Source organism: Plectropomus leopardus, chromosome 11 (assembly GCF_026936395.1).
Source record: "Plectropomus leopardus strain MGB_pleo_1.0 chromosome 11, ASM2693639v1, whole genome shotgun sequence".
Classification (NCBI taxonomy): domain Eukaryota; kingdom Metazoa; phylum Chordata; class Actinopteri; order Perciformes; family Serranidae; genus Plectropomus; species Plectropomus leopardus.
Genome location: NC_142186.1, coordinates 10,734,907 through 10,755,416, shown reverse-complemented (window position 1 = coordinate 10,755,416; position 20,510 = coordinate 10,734,907). Strand labels below are relative to the sequence as shown.

Below are 20,510 nucleotides of genomic sequence, written 5' to 3'. Positions count from 1 at the left end.
ACCTATGTGGGTGGGCGGGGACAAATGAACACTACAAAATCACCTGAATATTCTGCCATAATACAATCTGATTTAAATCAAATTATAAAACATATGGTAGAGTAAAACACTTGCCTATTTTACAAATTAAAGTCATGCCCTTAAAAAAGCACAATATAGTGCAACTATTTTACAATCCATTAATTTTGTGGAAAGTGCATTTGCCATTAGTTTTCTAGAATTTAATAAGTTTTACACAATAAAATATTCTAATCTGTTTCACAAGAACATAAATTTCGATGACCTCTATGATTATATCTGCGCCTGTGTGTGAGGTTGAATAAATGTGTCCAAGCATCTCAGTTTATGTACATACATAAATGGAAACATAATGCATTCAAAAATTCTGCAGATTTTCTAAATTAAGGGGATTATCTCAGACTTCTGAAGAGTTTTCATGGAAAAAAATTGTGTTTGCTCATCTGTATTAATCCCATAATAATTTTGTTAATTCAGAAACACAATTTACTAGATTGTTAATCTTGATTGAGGAAAAAACATTTTTTCAAGTGAACACATTACATTTTCGTATTTATAATGTTTAGTGTGAATAATTCATAATGTCAGACTGTCACGTTTTGCATATGTTTGGATTCAGGCGCGCTGAGTGTCTGTCGGTCAGGCTTTTGCTCCTTCCTAATGATGTATGCATGCTGCTGTGAAATGGCCTGCTGCCCACTTGTCCGCCCATTTTCTGTCCTGTGCCGTATGTGGTGTCGAAGGAGGTTTGGCGAGCCACAGGTTTAGGCCTTTCAGCGCGACTCTGGGGCATCCAGTTTAGTCTTGGAGGGGGCCTGGCCTGCTGGGAGGTGTGGGGCTGTAGATGTGTCCCTGAGAAGAGTAGCTTGGAGTCGGACTGGAGCTGAGGTTTAAGATGAGCTAGGGTTGCTGATAATGCTGATTTTGTACGTGGAGCCTCTGCTGCTGGGTGTTTCTGGAGGGAAGGTTGGTGGGGCCGCAGGGGCTGATCTTGCCTCCTGGTTCCCATAGAGGACACTCTAGTTTGTAGCCCAGTTGTATGCCCTCTTGGGGGGGTTAAAGGTATCTGCATGTCCATCTTTGCTTGCTTTTGCTGTGATGTGGAAGGAGACAGGACTTTGGGATTATCAGACAGAAAGTCCACCGTCGGTTTAAAGTGAAATGAGTAGTTCCATAGTCGTCTTTGTGTGTTTAGACCTGCAGCAATCCCTGAAGGCTCCGTCAATCTGTGCCTATTCATCTGACGAAAGAGAAGATCTTCAGTACCCACGCTATGGTGCTCGAGATATTTCTTAAAAGTCGATTGATAATTGACAATCCTGTGCTGTCCTTTTGTGGGGGAGGCAGGGTGTGACTCTTGGGCACTCGCATTTTTTTCCGCTGCAGTGGGGATGGTGATGCAGCTGGTGAGCTGAGACTGAACATATGAGACATGAGTGTGACCCAGAGGGTTTGAGTGACTCTGGATCTTGTTTTGATTCTTCTCCAAAGGTTTCACACGCATTTGTGCACCATGCTGTGTGCAGACAGCTCCCACTGTATGCTTTGGCTTTCCCACAGGTACATTCTGCAGCGTCTGTGGTTGAGTTTTTGGTTGCTGTTGTGGAGGTTGTACTAGTGTACCAGTGTCTGCTCTGTGTAGAGGCTCAATATTACCACTGCTGCACTCCCATCCTGCACTCTGTGGGCTGGATAAAACCCTCAGTGTTTCTTTGGCCTGAGTGTTTTGAGCATCTTCATTCTGAGTCCTGTTGCAGATTGTTTTGGTCAGGTGTGATTTTGAGTAACTGGCATTAGTGTTAGAGTTTTGAGCTGTTTGTAATGCATCATACAGAGGGAGAGTGTGAGGCACAGTAATAAAAGTGACAAAGCCGGGGACTGTTTTGGAGCTTGAGTGTAGCCTGAGGAATTCCTGATAGAAAGGTGTGACTGCGCTGCCCTTTACAAGAACAGCAAGACTTCGATGGACCTGCCAGGACAGCCAGGAGAAACTGAGGAGACACACACACACACACACACACACACACACACACACATAAATAGTACAGCCAAAAAATAAAAAGAGTAGAGACAAAAGTTATGTGGACATAGTCTAGGAATGCTAATACAGGAATGAACATAAAATCTGTCATCTGAAGCTTTTACATGCCTTGAAGTAGCTGCCAACAAGTGGCTAAATGACGCTACATATCATCATCGTGTCCAACACGGCTTTACAGTCTTGTTATGGTACTGAAATTAAGTCATGTGACCGTTCGATTATAGCCTTAGCTAACATTTGCTTTTCACTATTGGTGATTGCATTTAGGCTTCAAAAATTATTAAAGGTGGTGTTCATTTGTGAGATTATTTTCTGCAAAAATCTAAAATCCAATGGAAAATTCCATAGGCTTTTTAATGAAGGAACCATCAAAAGACAAAAGAAACAAACAAAAAAAAAGGTCATCCCTGCAGCACACCATTAGATAAACATTTCCAAGAACACAAACATGCATCTTAGAGGATTGTCTCTTTGAATGTGCTCATGTGCAAACATACGGTTTATGATTGTTTGTGTTTGTGTCTGTGTGTGTGCGAGTGTGTGTGTACCTGTACGAGCCAGCCAGCACCTCAGTCCAGTCAGTGATGATAAAGCTCTCAGAAATCTGACCGGTCAGCTTCATGCCGGTCTTGGCACAGTATGTCTGTCCAGCGACGCTGCGTACTGACAGTTTCTATGCACACACACACACACACACACACACACACACACAATTATTAATCAATTGTTTAATTCATATTAGTTATAGTTTTCACTGGAAGAAACAATACAAAAGTTTCCTTTGCTATAGACAGTGAGAAGTTGTGGTGATTTGACAGGCTTGTTTGTTAAATTAATACATTGGTAAATAATCTTCATTAGCCTGTTTATTTTGCACTAAACAATGTCTTTGCAATAGCTGGTGACTGCAGCAGCAAATAATAGACTTCTAAGGATAAAAGTGAAAAAAAAAAGTTCAGTACAGGATGTTAATAAATATTGAACATCATCATAATGGTATTATACTACAGCACTGTTATTTACAGCTCAAATGTTTACTGTGTGCATCACAACAATGACTGATGAAGCCCAACAAAACCTTGTACCTTTTTTAAATAACAATGTCCTGTGACACATTTGGACCGTGATCTAAAAATATATTTTTCAGCTTTGCTTATAGTAAGCACACAATAAAAGCGAACACATATCATATAGGAATTAAGAATTCCAGTATTTTATTTCCACAGCTTAGGAAAATTCAATCAATATTTGAAAATGTGAGCTATTTTCTGTAAAAGCCAGAAACCAAAGAAGTCTCAAGTACAAAGTCTGGAGCTGCTCCATAGATAATGAATGGGATTTTGTGGAACCACATTATGTTTGATTTGCTTTCTTTCTTTTTTAATACCCAAATTGGCTTTTTTTCTAGAAAATTTATATGATATGCTTACAGTGTCATCAAGAATATCTTTGACCATTCATTTACTATAGAGCAGCTCCAGACTTTATAAAATCAAAAATTTGATTTTAGCACTTTAGTTTTTGGATTTTGGAGAGAGGTGTTAATGTTAAATTATATTTTTGGACTGTGTTAAACTAGAGGATTCACATGTGTGACTTCTTAAATAAGTAGCTCCCTTGTAAGGTCCAGCTAGGTGTGATTTTTGGCTACATGCATCAATGGCAGCAATGTATTCTCAAAAAGTCCCCTGCTTTTCCAAGCACAGACTCTCACGCCTGTGCTTCAACGCCTTGCTTAAGATCAAAATCAACTTGAGCTAAAAACAGAGAAACAAGACTGCAGCATGTCCATTACCTACAGGCTGGCTATGGTGCTTCTTATGTAAAGTATATGTTTAATCATTGCATCTAGCAGGAAGCCAGTAATCTGTGCTGTTGTAGCAGGAAAGCTGTGGCTCTTTAGGTAGTGGAGGATGACTTAATGACACTGATGAAGATGGATGAGGCTGACATCACAACCCCTCAAAAAAAATAACTTTGACACACCTTCTTTTCTTTCGTTTACGCAGTTAAAGTAGCTAACATGAAACTTAAAAGAATTGAGCAAAATACATTTCAAAATACCAGGGTTATATTTTATTTGTTGTACTCTTTAAGAAAGTGAGGCTTTGGGTTTGTGAGTTTTTAACATTAAAAACTGTTGTGTTTATGTGAGGGTATTTGGGAAGGCACGGCATGTATTGTGGCTGGATGACCTTTCGGTAGAAATGTGATGAAGAGCTTGGATAAAAAGTTTTTATTATTTTATCTTAGGGATGGAGGACAGAAGGGTATTTATTGACCAGAGCTCCTCCTCAAAGTCAGATGAAATGTTTTTTAGTTTTTTTTTTTTCTTCACAGGTTTTTCGACGGCAAAATATATTTCAAACAATTATTTCAAAAGCAAGTTTTAGTAAAAACAGAATGCAGCCAGACTGGAAAAGGCAGGTGGATGGAAAGAGGAAGATGAATGGACTCACAGGGAAGTTTTTGCTGTTGAGTTTCAGATCCTGCCACATGCTGATGAAAAGGTTCAGGTTGAGATCATCCAGCAGGAGATAAACAGACACATTCCTCTTCTTGCTCAGCTCCAGAAGGTCAAATAGCAGCTCTACATCAGTGAAGCTGTCAATCACTATGGCCAGGGCCTACACACACACACACACACACACACACACATACACACAGTCATATGTCTCTAAAGGTGTCAGTCACTGCAGCAAAAACCTGCACAGACAGATATCACTCACTGTGTATCTACACATAAGATACCAACATCTGTTATCATCCCTCTCATGTACAGACATGCATGTCCTTTAAACATGCAGCCACATGAGGAAAAACACACAAACTGTTCTCTTCACACACCCACACAAACCATTCCAGCCTTTCTGATGAACTCTCGGACCAGGTCTTTCATGGCAGCTGCTCTGCTGTCAGACTGGAAATAAACCACAACATTGGGCTCATCCGGGACAAGATCAGTGCGCTTCACATCTGGAAGGGACAAAATCATTATCAGAGGTGGCAGCGAATGAGAACAGATACTGATTTGCCATCAAAGTACATTAGGCTAACACACAAAAGTCTCTGCAGGAGTTTAACACCTCAGATATCAAGAAAAAGATATTTAAGCACACTTAAGAGTAAATTCCTTGCTTGCTTCCATAAAATGTTTTCTACTCCTGTAATACCTTTTCTGCTGCTTAGTTCCAAGCCTGAGGTAGGATTACTGTCCGTGGACTCTGCAGGACACTGTGTGGTAGACTGGGAGTCATCAGACAAGCTCTCTAAATCTTTGTCATCATCATCATCATCATCATCATCATCATCATCATCATCAGATGCACCAGGATCAGCTGTGTAAAGCAAAATTCTATGATAAATAAAAGTAATACAACCAGCAATTATGTCCATATTTTTGTGTTTTCCAAACAGGCTGCTAAGAGTAGGACAAACTGTGAAAATTCACAGTGTAATCACAATGTAAAAAAAGACATTTACAACCTGTCTTGCCATCTCTCCCATTCTCCAGGATGTAAGTCTTCTCCAGCTCCGACAGAAAGTCCACTTCTCCATCTGCATTCAACACTGCGTGGTAAGCCTCTAAGCCCTGGTTAAGCAGTGAGTCCACTGCAAGACGAGCGCTCTCGTTGTGGCTCAGGTCCAACGCGGGTCTGCTGGCTATATAATCATAACAAGATGGGGAAGGTATGCGGAGGTCTTGAACACGTCGCCTCACCTTGCCCTGGGGTTTTGACCTCTTGTACCACAGCACAGACACGCCGCTGTCATCCATCGCTTACTGTATTTCAGCTGTGCTGTGTATGATCCTCAGAGCCTGAAAGACCAGCATTTCTTTGACAAAAATGAAAGAACTACTGGTTAAAGCACACAGAAAGGTAAAGAGAAAATAGTAGCTCCGCCCCTGCTTGGGGAAAGATGGTTTTACAAGTGATGTGAGGTGACAGCTCGGAGCAAAAGCCGTGCAAATACATGGAGCTGAAAGTCAGAATACATAAGAAAGTAAGTGCATGTATACATGAAGAAAATATATGTTCAGAGGTAAGTGCATAGCATCGTGCGTGAGATGTTAAATTTGGCTTCAAAATAGATACCTTTACTTTTGTGTGTGTGTGTGTGTGTGTGTGTGTCTGTGGTTGTTAATTAAGAGTGATAGGACAGAAAATAATGACAACTGATTTTGCCCTTTTTCCTTCCGGGGCTTGAGGATGATTCATAGCAAGTGAAGACAGACAAACGATGGGTGGAGGGAGTGTAAAGAATGATTGACAGAAATGGGGATGGCTGTCATTTCAACTAATGTCAAACAACACCTGGATGATTATAGGACCAAAGGCAAAGACAGTTAGTTACAGGCACACCCAGTGAGCAGAAGCACAAAGGTTCTCAGCTGTTTTACAGTAAACACACTTGGATTCCTTGGCTGCAGCAAAGTCGAACCTGATCTGTGTGTTGTTTATGAAGAGATGGGTGGCAAAAGACAAACTGCCTATTGTCTTGAGATGAGCAGCCACATAGTGAACACCCTGAAACAAACTCCACAAACTGCCCAATAAAAACATGACACTTCTAACCTAAAATATGGTAAAATCTGTACTTGAAGCCCCTGGGAACTGGAGTTTCTTATTGCATGTCATCTGTTTGCCACACACCATCCCTTTCCTGCCGAAAGAAATATAAATTACATTAATTCAAGGGTATGAGTAGCTGTACTAAAAATCAAAAGATTCGTTTGAGATGAACCAGGCCTGCACAGACTCAATCACAGGCGTTTGCTGCACAATGTATGTTGATTAGATTTGTGTTCAACTTGATCCATGCAATGGAGGTTTTAAGCTGTTAACAAACATATCTTGTGTGGTCGACAATAATATTAATAATAATATGTGGTCTGCAAACTACAGGTAGTCTACAGATGGATCTAACAGATTGTAAATATAATACCTGCGACTTCTTGTATATTCTTTGAAGTCTGCTAAAAAGTGTCTGCATTGACAGCAGCTCTTTCTCACTGTCCCCCTGCTGCTGCCGTCTGATCTCGTCCACTTTTTTTAGGTGAGGCACAGTTCACCTCCAACAAGCCAAATGACTGCTGCAATCACTGTGTAATACCAAAGACAAAAACAGATCTAACACATGTATATCTTGAAAGGTAGAATTAAACAGAAAGTTGGATCAAGATTTTTAAAAACATTTTATCCAAACCCAGTTTTAAATAAGACAAAATATTACATCATTCATTGGAATAAAAATTCAAAATGGAGCACCAGAGCAAATATTTAAAAAATGACAACCATGAATATAAAGTGTGAAACTGAACATTAAATAGAACAAATTCAGAGCTATAATTTTGTATGTACCACAGACACAAGATGTTAAACTGCACTGTAGACACTAAACAACTAACAGATGTTTCATCACACATTTGAAACACACACACAGTTAGACATTGTACCTACAATTCTGTATGTTGCATCAGTTTGTCATTTTGATTACACACAGTAAGATTCACTGGCTACATATTGACCGCAGTAATACAAGATTAGCCTTTTCCCTGTCCTGGCCACTGTCTGTGTCTGGAGAAGGCCCAGACAGAATTGAGTTAAAATGAGTGAAACCGTTATTGCTTGTTGGGATATTTTTAGAAAACCCACTCAGTAGTGATGGTAGGTTTGGATCTTAGAGTAGTGACATCAGCTTCAAAACCGTGTACACATCACATGAAGCAACAGCACAGTCAAAACCAAAATAATTAAAAGTTTCTGTCCTTACAGGATACCAGTCAGAGGACTGATGTCTTAAAGGGAGTGTTCATCCCAAAACCAAAATACATATTTATATGGAGTTGCAGAGTTGCACTTGGCTTGTGGTGCTCTGTGATATGTCTCTTTCCAGAAATCATGACCTTATTATACCTCATACTTTTTTTCTCTACCAAACAACAGCTGCCAACTCTTAACACCACGCAGAAGGAAGTGTGCATCTACTGCTAGCTCACTTAGCAACACTGAGTTGGCTAACGCTCCAGCTCAGCCAGGAAGGACACCATCAATGTTTACATCCGGCGCCGTCATGAGCCTTCGGTCCATGAGTCAATGCATGCTTCCTCTATCACCAATGCTTAGCAACTCACACCAAAACAACCTAGATTAATAAATAGCAGTTAAAAGGAAATATGTATCTTTGATTTGGGGGTGAACTGTCCCTTTAATGCACAATGTGTTGTCATGAGATAGCAGTTGATGATGTGCAGTTTGAGTCCGGTTGTATTAATAGTCTGCAGTTAAAAGGATGGTATATAAAGATTTGGAAAGAGGTAAACAGCAGCAGTTCTTCAGTCTGAGTCATTGTTATTGTCAATGTCGCTCCCTTGAGACAAAAATATGTTTCTGTGACACAAAGAAGACAGAGAGCAGTTTGTGGTCACTGTGAGACAGAGGACAGTGTGTGGACAGACTGTGAGGAGGCTGAGCTGCCCTGTCTGGCTCTGGCCGCCAGTTTCTGTCTCAGTTCTCGGATTTCCTTCAGTAGTTGTCTCTCGCTGCTGTCCAGCTGGGCCCGGCCTCGATCCAGAGAAACTGAAAGAAAACAAAGGAAAGGCACAGCAGCATCACAGATACAGAAACAGAAGATAATAGTGATCACATTGTGTAGAGCTGCAACAATTAACAGATGATTCGATTAGTTGAAAGAGAGAAAACTAATCAGCAATATTTTTTTATTCAGCATATATGTCAAATTTCAAGCAAAAATGCCAAACATATAATAGTTCAAGCTTCTCCAGTACTGAGAATGTAATGCTTTTTCCAGTCTTATATTATGGAAGTAAACTAAATATCTTTAGATTTTAGACTGTTAATCAAACAATAAAGCAATTTGAAAACATCATCTCTATTTTTTCACTGTTTTATTGACCAAGCAACTAATTGATTAATTTATTGTAATTAATAATTGTTAGTTTTAGCTCTAATCTTAAGCATATTCTTACTAAACAATATTTTTAATGGCCCCTCTGACAGTAAGAGTAAGAGTAGGAGGAGGAACACTCATCTCATCCTCATCCTGGTAAGGTGTTGTCTAGTGGTAACATGTTATCTTGCTAAATTTATCTTGTGGTCTCTGCAATTGATCTTTATTGTAGGACAGCAGCATCACTACCTCATCACACTTCCACAACACATCCAACACAACAAATTCTTGCGCTGCGTTGTTGATTTGGATTTATTTATTAGCCTTCAGAAAACACTACCATATTTACAAAGACTTACAGATGGTGGAGGTGCTCTCTGAAGGTGAGCTGCTGTTCAGACACACCATGTTGGTTCCTGCCTGCTTTGGAGAATTGGCAGAGTTGAGTCCGACTGCTGGACCTGCAGCGTTGATTCCAACATTGACAGCAGTGGTGGCACTTGGTCTCTGAGAAAGTCCTCTTGTTGAACACAGTGATCTTATTCCCGTCTGTCTCTGGCCGTCTGATAAAAAGCAAACACTGTAGTATGAAATACGTTTCTGCATAATGGACAGTTCAGCACAAACATGGATAGATGTGTGTGTGTGGAGCAAAACCTGTCTCTGCTGAAGGCCATCGCTGCTCCTGTAACTGTGCTCTGGTGCTCATCACTTCATCCCACTGCAAATTAAGAAGTACTCATTTTCTGACTGGTCAACAGTAAAAAATAAAAAATAAATCTGGCCCATATATATGCACCAATACTGTATATTGTGCAATATTGTATATAGTTTGTGCAATAACTAATAATACTGTAAACAAATTGTGCAATGTGTATACTCTATAGTCTGTTGATAGTTGTTAATTCAGGTAATATTTTTTACATTTATAATCGAATTTCTCTATTTTTAGTATCTTATGTTCCCTTTTTTATTCTGTTTAATACTGCACTTAGCCACTGTAACCAGTGAATTTTCCCGGTGTGTGGATCAATATCAGTGTTTTTAGTGATGTTTCATAGTAAATATTTCAGACATTTATGGTAAGCTGAGATGTTCTTGAGGAACGCAAATAATTCTTATTTTGTATTCTTATGACATGTCATAACCGATTTTAAAAGGTAGCAGAAAAGCCCATAAATTATGTTATAATGACTGAACATTGACAAGCCAATACATCATGTAAGTTGAAGTGTTGACAAACACACTGTTGTTGTTCTCACCTTCCTTCCTGCCACGTCTCTCAGGGTGTCAGCCAGTCTTTCCTCCTCTGCCAGGGTTTGCCTGTGATTCTCTGCCAGTCTCTCCCTCTTCCTCTCCTGCTCAGCATCGACCTGCTGCAGGCGCTCTGCCACCTCTCTCTGCCAGTCTGACTCCAAGCCCAGCTGGCACGCCTCCGCCAGTGACTCCTCCAGGGCCTGTGTGTGTGTTGAGAAAGTTAATGGATACAAGACCAGAGGGTCACCAGTGCCTGTGCCAAAATTGGAGTTTGCATGCGTTGTGGTTTTGACAGTTTCTTGTAAAGTGACGTCAGATTTATGAGTGCATTCAGATCGCGTGCTGACATATGTTGATGATATTGTGCTGCCTCCTCATCATGTGGCACAAACCTGCATGTTTGTCTCTGTGCGGTGTAGCAGCTCTGTGTAATGCTCATCTTCTCTTTCTGCCCTCCTCATCCTCAAATCCACCACCTCCTCAACCTGCCGTCCCATGCGCTCCTGCTCCTTAAACAGGTGCTGAGGGACATAGTCATGGGAAAAACAACAAACAAACAAAAAAAAAAACAACAACCTCAGACTCACAATTATTACACAACAACATCAGCTAAATATTTATTATTCAAAGGACCTCTGTGTTTAAATTCAATGATCTTAATGAATAAAATATGTATTAAAGGTGGCATCTAAAGGAGGCTACAACACTGGGAAGGTTTAAATTGGGAAAAATTCTGTGAGTGATTTCTTTGCCAATAATTTTATTTTGTTTCAAAGTGGGACAAAAAACTCCTAAACTTAGAGGCTGACCTGCAAATGATTGTCAGACATTTTGATCTATTCAATGTCCAGTTGAAAAAACACATTTTATGCTTACAGGTATTTTAACTGCAAAATGTGCTCTAATTTTAGGAGAATCATCAATAGAATAATTATTCGTTACTTCCTGAACCCCCCACAATACAGGAGTGGATAGATATAGTAAATGATATTTATCTTATGGAAAAGATTACTTTCTCTCTTCGCCTTCAGAAGAGTATGTACATTAGTCTCTGGACCAAGTGGGCAAAATATGTAAATCCTCTACGACCATATTTTGTGGAATGTATTAGATGGATGGCCTTGTTTTATGTTACCGTTTTCTTCTTCTTCTTCTTCTTATTATTATTATTATTTTGTTTTACTTTATTAGTTTTTAATTGCTCTGACAAGTCTCCTCATGAAATAGCTTATCAAGCTTTTATATGTACACATGATCTCTCCTACATTATTAATAGTTCTAAAATTTCTTTTCATAAAAAAAAAACCCTGAACACCAAGGGAAATTAAACTGTCTATATTAATGTATATTCTGTACCAAAAAAATCTGTCCAGAAAAAATAAAACATTTTTTAAAAAAAGAATAATTATTCGATCTCAGAGACATGGTGAGGAAAGAAAGGAGAAATGAATCGGAGGACTCTGGCTGGGAGGAAGGAAGGTTGCACTGCATGCTGTTCATCACCTGTTCAAGTCGTCTCCTCTGAGCCTCCAGCTCCATCTGTCGGACCTCTAGATCCTGCACTGCTGCAGCTGTTTCTTGCTCCCGGAGATCCATCTGTAGCACAACATGGGGGTCACTGTTGGGTTAGTGCTCAGACATGGAGGTCGTGTATTTAATTTGTCACGAAAACTTTGTTTTTCTTGTATGCCTCCACGGTAAATGAGGTATCCAGAAACTTTTAATTCTTGGCTGACATGCAGCAGAGGGTTGGAATCGAACCAGCAGCTGCTGTGACAAGAACAAAGCCTTTGTACATCTGGTGCCCGCTCTACCAGGTGAGCTACTGGGCGCCCCGTGATTTTAAGGAACTAGTTTTGGTTTACCAAAGTCACACAATAACACAAACTGACTGATCGAGGCAGCTGTAGACCTGCAGCTACAGTGTTCAGCGAGGTACAATTACTGTTTTGGCTGGCTTTAAGGAAGCCATATTCAATTCCACTTTCCATTTAGCTTCTCATCTGAACAGGCTGTTTGGGAATTACTGAGCGTGCGACTGGATAAATGAGACGTGGATTATACTGTACGAGTTGTGAGAGTTCGTAAACAGGTGTGTTTATACAGTTAAAGGAGGACCCGGAGAACATAAAATTATGAAGAATTGCCTCAGTTTTTGAATTCTTAGTTCACTGTGGAGGCATGTGAGAAAATCAAAATTTCCCCCACAAATTCATCGTAACAATGGATGAGTAATTGTTATTAAAGGTGGTTTTTCAAAGAGTGAAATTTTCCTTTAAGTCCACTGCAGATTATTTGGTAGAAAAATGACTTTTTTTTTTTTTAAAGAGACAAGCACTTTAATGATGATTAACTGTGACCAGCAGAGCTAGTGATTATGGCCCCAGATCTCTGGTATGGCTAATGTCGGCACCTATTTATAGAAAGACTACCTTAAATCTTAATCATCAGCTTACCTTTCTACTGATCTCCTGCTCTAGTCGCTGGACCTGTGAGGCTCTCAGGTCCTGTTGGTGTTTAAGGAAACGTCTTTTAGTTGCGTCCAGCAGCTGCAACTCCTTTACCTTCAGCTCCCTCTTCATGGCTGCCAACCTGCAGAGGGACAAAGCAGTGTCAGCAACCCATTCTGCTAAATCATATTGTTCTTTTTCTGTCTGATAACTTAACCATGAAGGTGTGAAGTGTTTTGTGCTTTTACTTTGCCCTCTGCTGTGTTAGTTTTTCCTCTTCTTGAGCCAGGATGTTTCTGCGCTGCTCCTCTGCCTTCTGCAGCAGCTCCTGAGTTCAAATCAATCAAACTATTCAGGTCACTTAACTTCAATTCCATGCATGTGTTTCATACACAGATGAACTATATGAGCAAACCAAAAAATATACCTTATGACAAAACATTTGCTTAAAATATTTTTTAAAAAAATATCTCTACCTGCTGGGCATAATAGGCCTCCTCTTCAGCTTGGCGTCGCAAAAAATCAGTGCGCAGGGCTGACACCTCCTGCCTGATGAGACAAACACACATCTCATCTTTTTAATCTTTTCCCATCATTGACTTTTACATATATTATTAGCTACATAAATATGCATATTTTATTAACACTGTCAACACACTATCAGCAATATCACCTCTCGCGTAGATACTCCATCTCCTGCAGTCTGATCTTCTCTCTCTCCCGGCTCTGGTACTCTACAATGAATTCTGGGTAGTGGTTGAAGACGGGGTACTGGCCTTTGGTCAGTGGCATAAAGTCAGAGAGCATTGTCCTGGGATGGATGTCAGCTGGTGTGCTACTCATCAGTCGGTAAGCTTCTTTTATCATGGCTCCTACATCCAGGTTGTTACGATGGTGGAAAAAATACTGAGAGGAAAACAAAAGGGAGATGTGAGAGAATATTTCTGGGAGGAGGACAGAAAGGTTTAGTGACAGACTATGGATCTCACTTTAACTTCAGAGGGTAGTTACCTCAAAGTCCTGTTTCTGGGAGCAGAGCAGAAGAGGTTCACGGCAGCAGGTGATGTAAGCCACACAGGCCATGAGCAGGAATGAGGGATGGTTGGAGAAGATGTTGTCAAAAAGTCGAAGCCACTCATCACGAGTCAAAACCTCTGAAAACAAAGTCTCCAGCAGGGGCCACACATAGAGCTGGGGCAGACAGAGATACACAATAAAACCTCTGCATCACACAGGAGTGAAACAGTGAGCTCCAGGACAGCTTGTCTGACCACCCATACACCCTGTTCCTTGAGTTGTGTGTAGCTGTGTGTGTACTGCTTCTGTTACCTGTGACGTGATGCCACAGTCCGCCAGGTGCTGCAGCAGCTCCTTGTCATGATGAGCCAGAATGTTTTCTGCCATGCTCAGGATGTTCAGAGGAGGGTTGGGGAAGTACTCAAACCAATGCTGACACCAATTCACTGTACAATCAAACATCTGAGTATGTAACACACTGATAATATCATGACTTTGCCTCAAGATATGCAGATACAGAATAAACAAAGCCACAATTGAAAAAAACTGAATTTGTTCCAGACCATTAAGTGTCACAAGTCTTAGACTTTGGCTAAAAAAAACACTGAAAACCAATGTTATTTGGTTTCATGCTTATGAATTCACCAGTGCCATTCTTAGTGTCCTGAACTGAATAAAGGATTCTGGACTCAAAGCAGCAGTCCAAAACACTGGAAAGCTAAAAGTGTTTTAATTTTGAAATTTCCAAAATTTCATAATTATGTGCTTACTAGGAGAATGGTGTTTCATAAATACAACCATGACATACCTATGACAGTGGCCACCACCTCGAAGCAGAGCATTGGGTTGTTCTGGAAGAGCTTGACGAAAGGAAAGGCCACCAGGGGAAGGTACTCTGCCTCGCCAAAGATGGCTGCCCAGTGAGCTAAGGCAGACAAAACCCTGTGGGGCGGAGGAAACAACCGAATAACTGATTTGTTGAAAATCATGCGAGTCAAGATTGAAAAAGCCCCCAAATTACAGCAGAAAGAAGAAGATACTTATACTGGGTTGATATTGTGCGTGTGAGAGTACCTCTGCAGTCCCCTCTGCAGCTTGTGACTTTTGATGGGGTATTTATCATGCAGAGTGAGGTAGGCCGAATGCAGGCCTTTATCAGTCAGACTGCTGTATGCCGCATGGTTCTCTGGCAGACACAACAGAGACCGCCATACAAACATCCTGCAACAGGTACATACAAATGAATCATGTAAATCTTACATGAAGTGTTAAAAAGTTGGCATTTTTCATGAATCCTCCTCTTGTGGAATTAAACGTTACCTGTATTTAGCAGGATACTCTCCAAAAGTCTTGAGCATAGCCACCAGTCTCTTCTTATTCAGACCAGCAGGTAATTCATTCTATTGATAAACACAAAAACTTAACTCTCTATTAAATTTTGCTCTCATTGCCTCTATTCAGGGGGGGGCGGGGGGACACTGCGTACATTTACAGTGGAGCATCTCTATGAGGAATGAACTTAACATCACCACACATAAAAAAAATGAAGGAAAAAATGAAGCCTTGGTGCTTGTTGTTCCCACCTCTTTATCATCAGCTGTAGACCCAGCAGGAGGTCTCAGTATCTTCACCTGTGTTCGTCTACCGAAGCTCTTTGCTGGCCTCTGAACGACTTCTGACCTGACCTTGACCTTTATATTAGACAAGTCCTGATCAACTTCACCACCAGAGACGACCGCCACCTGGGAGGGAGGAGGCTGTGTGAGGGACAGACACACATGCACAATATCAATACCCATACAGATCAATATCTCACTATCAAAAAGTGAGAAAAATCTTGAACCTTGTCCATCGTGCTGTTATCACAACTGACTGTCACCTTGTTTAATTCCTGTGTGAGACTCTGCACACTGTAGATGTTGATGCTGCCATTATCCATGATGGCTACAACATGTCGGCCATTAGGACTGACCGCCACTGTGGTTATGGCGTCGTCGTGGGAACCCATGTGGAAAAGCAACTTGCAGGTGTGGATGTTGATGAAACGCATGATGCCATCCTGGCTTAATACACCTAGTGTCTACAGAGATAAGCACATACTTACAGCGTCAATACATAAACAGACCACAGCCTCATTAATATGCACAGACAGGGCCTCTTACAATGATGTCACAGATGTCTAAAATTGAAATAAACAAGACCCCATAGCAGGAGAAGAGAGAAGATGAAAGGAGTATTGCTGTCCATGTACCTGGCTGGCTCCTCCATCAAAGCTGTCGGGCAGGAATTCCAGCTGTCGGACAGTTCGGACCTGCGTGGGCATCTGAATCACCCTGACCAGCTGCTTACTGTCCAGACACCACAGGTGCAGCAGGTTGGAGCGCCCACCAGCAGCAAGGCTCTTACCATCACTGTCAACACAAGGCAGGTGAATCGGTGTTTGACGAAGCTCTCTGATTTCTATTTACTTCAACTTTTATTATGTTTATAAAGTGATTAGAGGTTAAACAAGGTGGGAATTGTAGTCATGAAAAACTTCACTGGAAAGCTGCATAAACGCTGAGCCAGTTAGAGGTTGTGATGTGAGCGACCCACCGTGTGACAGCGAAGGCCTTGTAGGAAATTTTGGGTCCACAGTCGGGGACAGGGAGCTGGTATTTGCAGAACAGGGTGTCACTCTCCCAAGCAAAGATGGAATCATCACTGAAACAGCTGAGGATGTTGTTGCTGAGAGGCAGGAAAAACACCTGCAATACAAACAGTATGCCATGACTACAATGAGAAGAATAACAAATGTAGTGTAGACCATACATTTACTTGACATTTAGCCTTAACATCTTAAAATGAACCAAAAACCTCACATAGAAAAAACTCTTACAAACTTTATCAATCCTTGGATATAAAATTACCTTCATGATTTGACCAAACTACTATGTGTAAGTGTCATTTTGCAAGTTTACCCTCTGAATGCCAACAGACTGTTTGATGTTGAGCTTCCTCTTCCTCTGGAAAGTGTCCAGGTCCCAGAGCTGCGCTGTGTCTGAGGACGTGGTGATGGCGTAGCGACCTGAGCTGTGGACAGAGATGAATGAAACTGCTCCCTCATGACCACGCATCCAGCTGACCAGCTGCTTTGTGTCTAAAAAAAGATGTGTCATTGAAAATTAACTTGTGTGGAAAAATTCACAATAATCTAAAAACAGAGTACACCTCTGCAAATTACCATTAAAAGAACAAAGCAATGTGTGGATGTGTCCATCAGACCTTTGTCGAAGCACTTGATGGTGTAGTCAGCCATGGCCACGAGGAACTCTGTGGTCCTGCGGAGGCTGAATGCCAGAGCAGTGCAGGCCTGCCCTGTCTTCTGCACCAGCCGAAATCTGACCCAAGAAATAAGCAATGAAAAACACAAGGAAAGATAAATGTGACAGTATAAAATTTTAGGGGTAGTAGTGCATCCTCCTCAAACGAACTCAAGTTTGTTTGTGCTCTTTAGATAAGGATACATGTGGACTCAAACAATAACAAGCAAACTCCAAGGAACCCTTGTTTTATACAATTAAAATGCCTTCATTCGCATGTTAGACTTGGAAACAATCTAAATGCGTTTCAACATTAAGCCTTCATCAGATTGCTTTTTAAGTCTAACGTGACCATGCCATGACAAAAAAGGCATTTTAATTGTACAGTATTAAAATGCTTCCGTGAGGATCTGCTCATTTTGTTCTCCTTTAAATAGAGGGGAAGATATATTATTATTTGGAACACTATCATTTCCTTGCAGAGAAAAAGAAAAATTGGGATGAAGATGGGAAGTGTGTAAGTATTTTATCACCACATTTTTATGGTCTAAATAGGAAACATTCAGGTGAGAGAAGAGGCGTGTCAACAATAAATGTCTATGATTATTATTAATAAGAAATGTAAGCATGGTAATAACAATAGGTGGACCATAATAATCCTGAATATTTCACAATTCCTATGTAGCTAACTATCTTAAGGCACATCATAATTATATATGATAGTGATAACCAAACACTTAAAACAATAAATTATTTGGGGGCTTTTTGAGCACAGCCTATCACCTGTTTCTACTGATGTCAAAGACATAGATGTTCCCATGATGATCTCCAGCCAGGAAGGAGTCTCCTGTGGTGTCAAAGGCCACATGAAGGAATCGCACCGTCTTGGCCTGTTGAGCAGTGCGGACCACCGTCACTAACACACTGAGGAAGACAAAAATAACACAACTAGTGGTCACTCTCTCGCCTCCAACTAGTTCAGAATGCAGCAGTTAGGCTTCTTATTTTTACAAACGACAGCACAACACCCCAATCCTGACTTCTCTTCACTGGCTCCCTGTGTGTTAAGTGTTCTAATGACCAGTTAATGTGATGGTTTTGACTAACAGCTCGTCTGCTTTTTTATTATGCTGTCTTCTGTGTTTGGTGGGCCAAAGATAAATTTCCACCCTGGTGGACAATAAAGATATATTCTCTTCTATTCTCTTCAATTTTTATTCTGTGCGTTTTAGAATTGATTTTAAGATTTTATCTAAGCCTGTCTAGGTCTGGCCCCAAGCTACATAGCAGAAATGTTTACTCCATATAAGCCAGCTCGCAGCCTTAGATCCTTTGGTGGGGCCTTTCTGGCTGTTCCAGAGTCAAAGCTTAAATTTAAAGGGGATCATGCTTTTGCCATGAGGGCCCATCAGCTTTGGAATGATCAGGAGTTAAGGCTCGCGGAATCCGTGGCTTTTTTTTAAATCACTTTTTAAAAGCCATTTATGGAGACTTGCTTATCTGTGCAATTGTCTTTTTATTTATTTAATTTCCTTTTAATTTTGTCATTCTATTGCTTTTGGTCCTTTTATTTATATTTATTTACACTGACATTGTGCATTTTTGTCCTCTTGTTTTAACTTTATCCTAACTCTAGCCTAGTTTTGTCTTGCTTATGTTTGATGGGAATGTGTGGTTATTGCTTTGCTTGTTACAGCATTTTGTAAACTCTGCTTTTAAATGTGCCATATGAATAAAGATATCATTAACACACCTTTAAAATGAGAAACCCTCACTCGGATGGAAAGCAACACATTTTTAATGAATCATGGCTGCTCTCTAGTGGCTACAACACACAATGATAAAATTGGCTTAACAAGGACAACAACAATCTGAGGAAGCATCCCTTTAGATTACAGAATAACGTTACAGCATATAACAATGTAAGTGCAATGATTGCCATTCAAGTGTTTACAGCTCATACTGGTATGAATGTCAGAGTGCAACAAGTGTGATTGTACAAACCTGCATTGCAGAACGTTAGTTTAGGTTTGGAAATATATTTTACATGTACATTTTACGACATAATCCAGATAAATATGTCTCCCCCCACAGCATCAGGCGCAAACGACAACTAATTAAGCACCCTTTAGCTTTTACAGACCTACCCTTTGCCTGGTGTTGGTTTTCGATGCCACACTTTTCCCTCTTCTTTGTTTCCGATGTCTGTCACCTCCATCTTTAAATACGTTTGAAGAAACTCAAAGCAAACCCAAACAAAACATAGAATATCCTCCTTATTTAACTAACTTCATGTTGCTGCTACAGTGTCGAGTAACATGGCTAACGCTAGCTAACAGGCTAGCCCCGGCTACTCTCTTAAAGGCGGAGCAAACAGCGCCAAATTTGAAAGCTCAACATTCACTAACGTTGTATTTAGTTTTAAGTAACGGCCAACGAAGCCATGCAGCTCAGCGCCATTTAGTATTGGAGCTCCACGGTACATTTACAGCTTGTCGCACTCTACGCTCGCAGTTTTCTTCAAACTTCAGTTACAGAAGATTTTTTTTTTGTGCTTGTTTTCACGACGGTTATTTTGTCGCCTAAAGATGACGTCACACGTACACAGATGCGTGCAGTGTGGTACTTTTAGTTCAGAAGTATTTTGAGTGACGCGGGGCCTGCAGATAAATCATGCTGTTAACTCAGAGACACTCTTTGAAATGTGGAATTAAAAACTGCTTATATTTTTCCATAAATGTTAGGCCCGTTAAAAAAAACATGTGCAACTGTAGGGGTGTCTTCAGGGGACAGGTTTATCAAACCCTGAAGACAGAAACCATAAGATGCAGAGAGCTCCAATGAGAGAAAATAAGAGTAACTGAACCCTGGTTTTTATCATTTCTTTCTTTCCTTTTTTTTTTTTTTTTTTACAATGTTTAGAATTGGTATATATTTTCAGAAACATTTCCTCACGTTTCTGAAAATATATAACAACACTTTGAAGTTGTACTATGTGTCATCCTCACATTTCCTCTGGTTTGGTCACAAAGAAGTATCCTGCAGCTGCCAGGCATCACAAGGTCAGCATGAGTTCCAGTACTCAAACTAAAGCAGACAGCTTAAGAGTTATGATGTGTGACTAAATGAATATTAACAGGATGCATGATCAACATTTCAGTAACTTTTGTGCATTTTCAGCCCAACATGAAGTGAATGCTTTAAGAAAAATGATCTATTAGTTTATTCATTGAGCACATAGAGATGTGGCGTCTAGGATAATAAAACAACATCCATTTGGGTAAAAGGTCAAATACAGTAAGAAACGAGAAACTAGTAAAAGAAACAAAATATTCAAACTTCGTTATTTAAAAAAAAAAAAAATCTCATATTGCAACATGTACCTCTGCTGTCAAACCAAAAGTCCTGCTTCTTATTTACATTCATTTCACGCTCTGCTATATTGGTTTGAGTCTCTACAGGTGGCAGCTGTAGACACGCCTCCGCTGTTGCTGGCTGCCTCTGGATGGTCTG

General features: G+C 40.4%; 2 protein-coding genes across 2 annotated transcripts; both read right to left on the bottom strand.

Annotated features, from left to right (window-relative positions):
- Positions 1–349: 349 nt before the first annotated feature.
- Positions 350–5,837, bottom strand: LOC121945381 (uncharacterized). Its single transcript, XM_088083997.1, has 6 exons — positions 5,543–5,837; positions 5,233–5,397; positions 4,917–5,035; positions 4,519–4,686; positions 2,608–2,732; positions 350–2,009 (listed from the first exon to the last, which is right to left on the bottom strand). The coding sequence occupies exons 1-6, from the start codon at positions 5,835–5,837 to the stop codon at positions 611–613; spliced, it is 2,271 nt and encodes a 756-aa protein (XP_087940123.1). The 3' UTR covers positions 350–610.
- Positions 5,838–7,237: 1,400 nt separating this feature from the next.
- Positions 7,238–19,593, bottom strand: tbc1d31 (TBC1 domain family, member 31). The gene is made up of 23 exons (XM_042490575.2): positions 19,145–19,593; positions 17,781–17,921; positions 16,960–17,075; positions 16,656–16,834; positions 16,291–16,442; positions 15,947–16,106; positions 15,575–15,775; positions 15,279–15,452; positions 15,016–15,095; positions 14,770–14,916; positions 14,504–14,637; positions 14,008–14,141; positions 13,690–13,869; positions 13,352–13,584; positions 13,155–13,227; positions 12,927–13,006; positions 12,685–12,820; positions 11,732–11,824; positions 10,621–10,749; positions 10,234–10,428; positions 9,629–9,692; positions 9,331–9,534; positions 7,238–8,640 (listed from the first exon to the last, which is right to left on the bottom strand). Exons 1-23 carry the CDS (start codon positions 19,213–19,215, stop codon positions 8,486–8,488), a joined length of 3,231 nt encoding a protein of 1,076 aa, XP_042346509.2. The 5' UTR covers positions 19,216–19,593; the 3' UTR covers positions 7,238–8,485.
- Between the last annotated feature and the right edge of the window lie 917 nt (positions 19,594–20,510).

What these genes read in the sequence shown, in the direction of transcription:
- LOC121945381 (XM_088083997.1), bottom strand. Translation starts at nt 5,837, where the DNA reads ATGGATGACAGCGGCGTGTCTGTGCTGTGGTACAAGAGGTCAAAACCC. An exon ending in GAGAGATGGCAAGACAGGTT is followed by an intron (nt 5,398 to 5,542) that starts GTAAATGTCTTT and finishes TGCTTTACACAG; the next exon opens with CTGATCCTGGTGCATCTGAT. An exon ending in GGAACTAAGCAGCAGAAAAG is followed by an intron (nt 5,036 to 5,232) that starts GTATTACAGGAG and finishes TGTCCCTTCCAG; the next exon opens with ATGTGAAGCGCACTGATCTT.
- tbc1d31 (XM_042490575.2), bottom strand. Translation starts at nt 19,215, where the DNA reads ATGGAGGTGACAGACATCGGAAACAAAGAAGAGGGAAAAGTGTGGCAT. An exon ending in AGTCTGTTGGCATTCAGAGG is followed by an intron (nt 16,443 to 16,655) that starts GTAAACTTGCAA and finishes TTTGTATTGCAG; the next exon opens with GTGTTTTTCCTGCCTCTCAG. An exon ending in AGCAGGAGATCAGTAGAAAG is followed by an intron (nt 11,825 to 12,684) that starts GTAAGCTGATGA and finishes GTTGTGCTACAG; the next exon opens with ATGGATCTCCGGGAGCAAGA.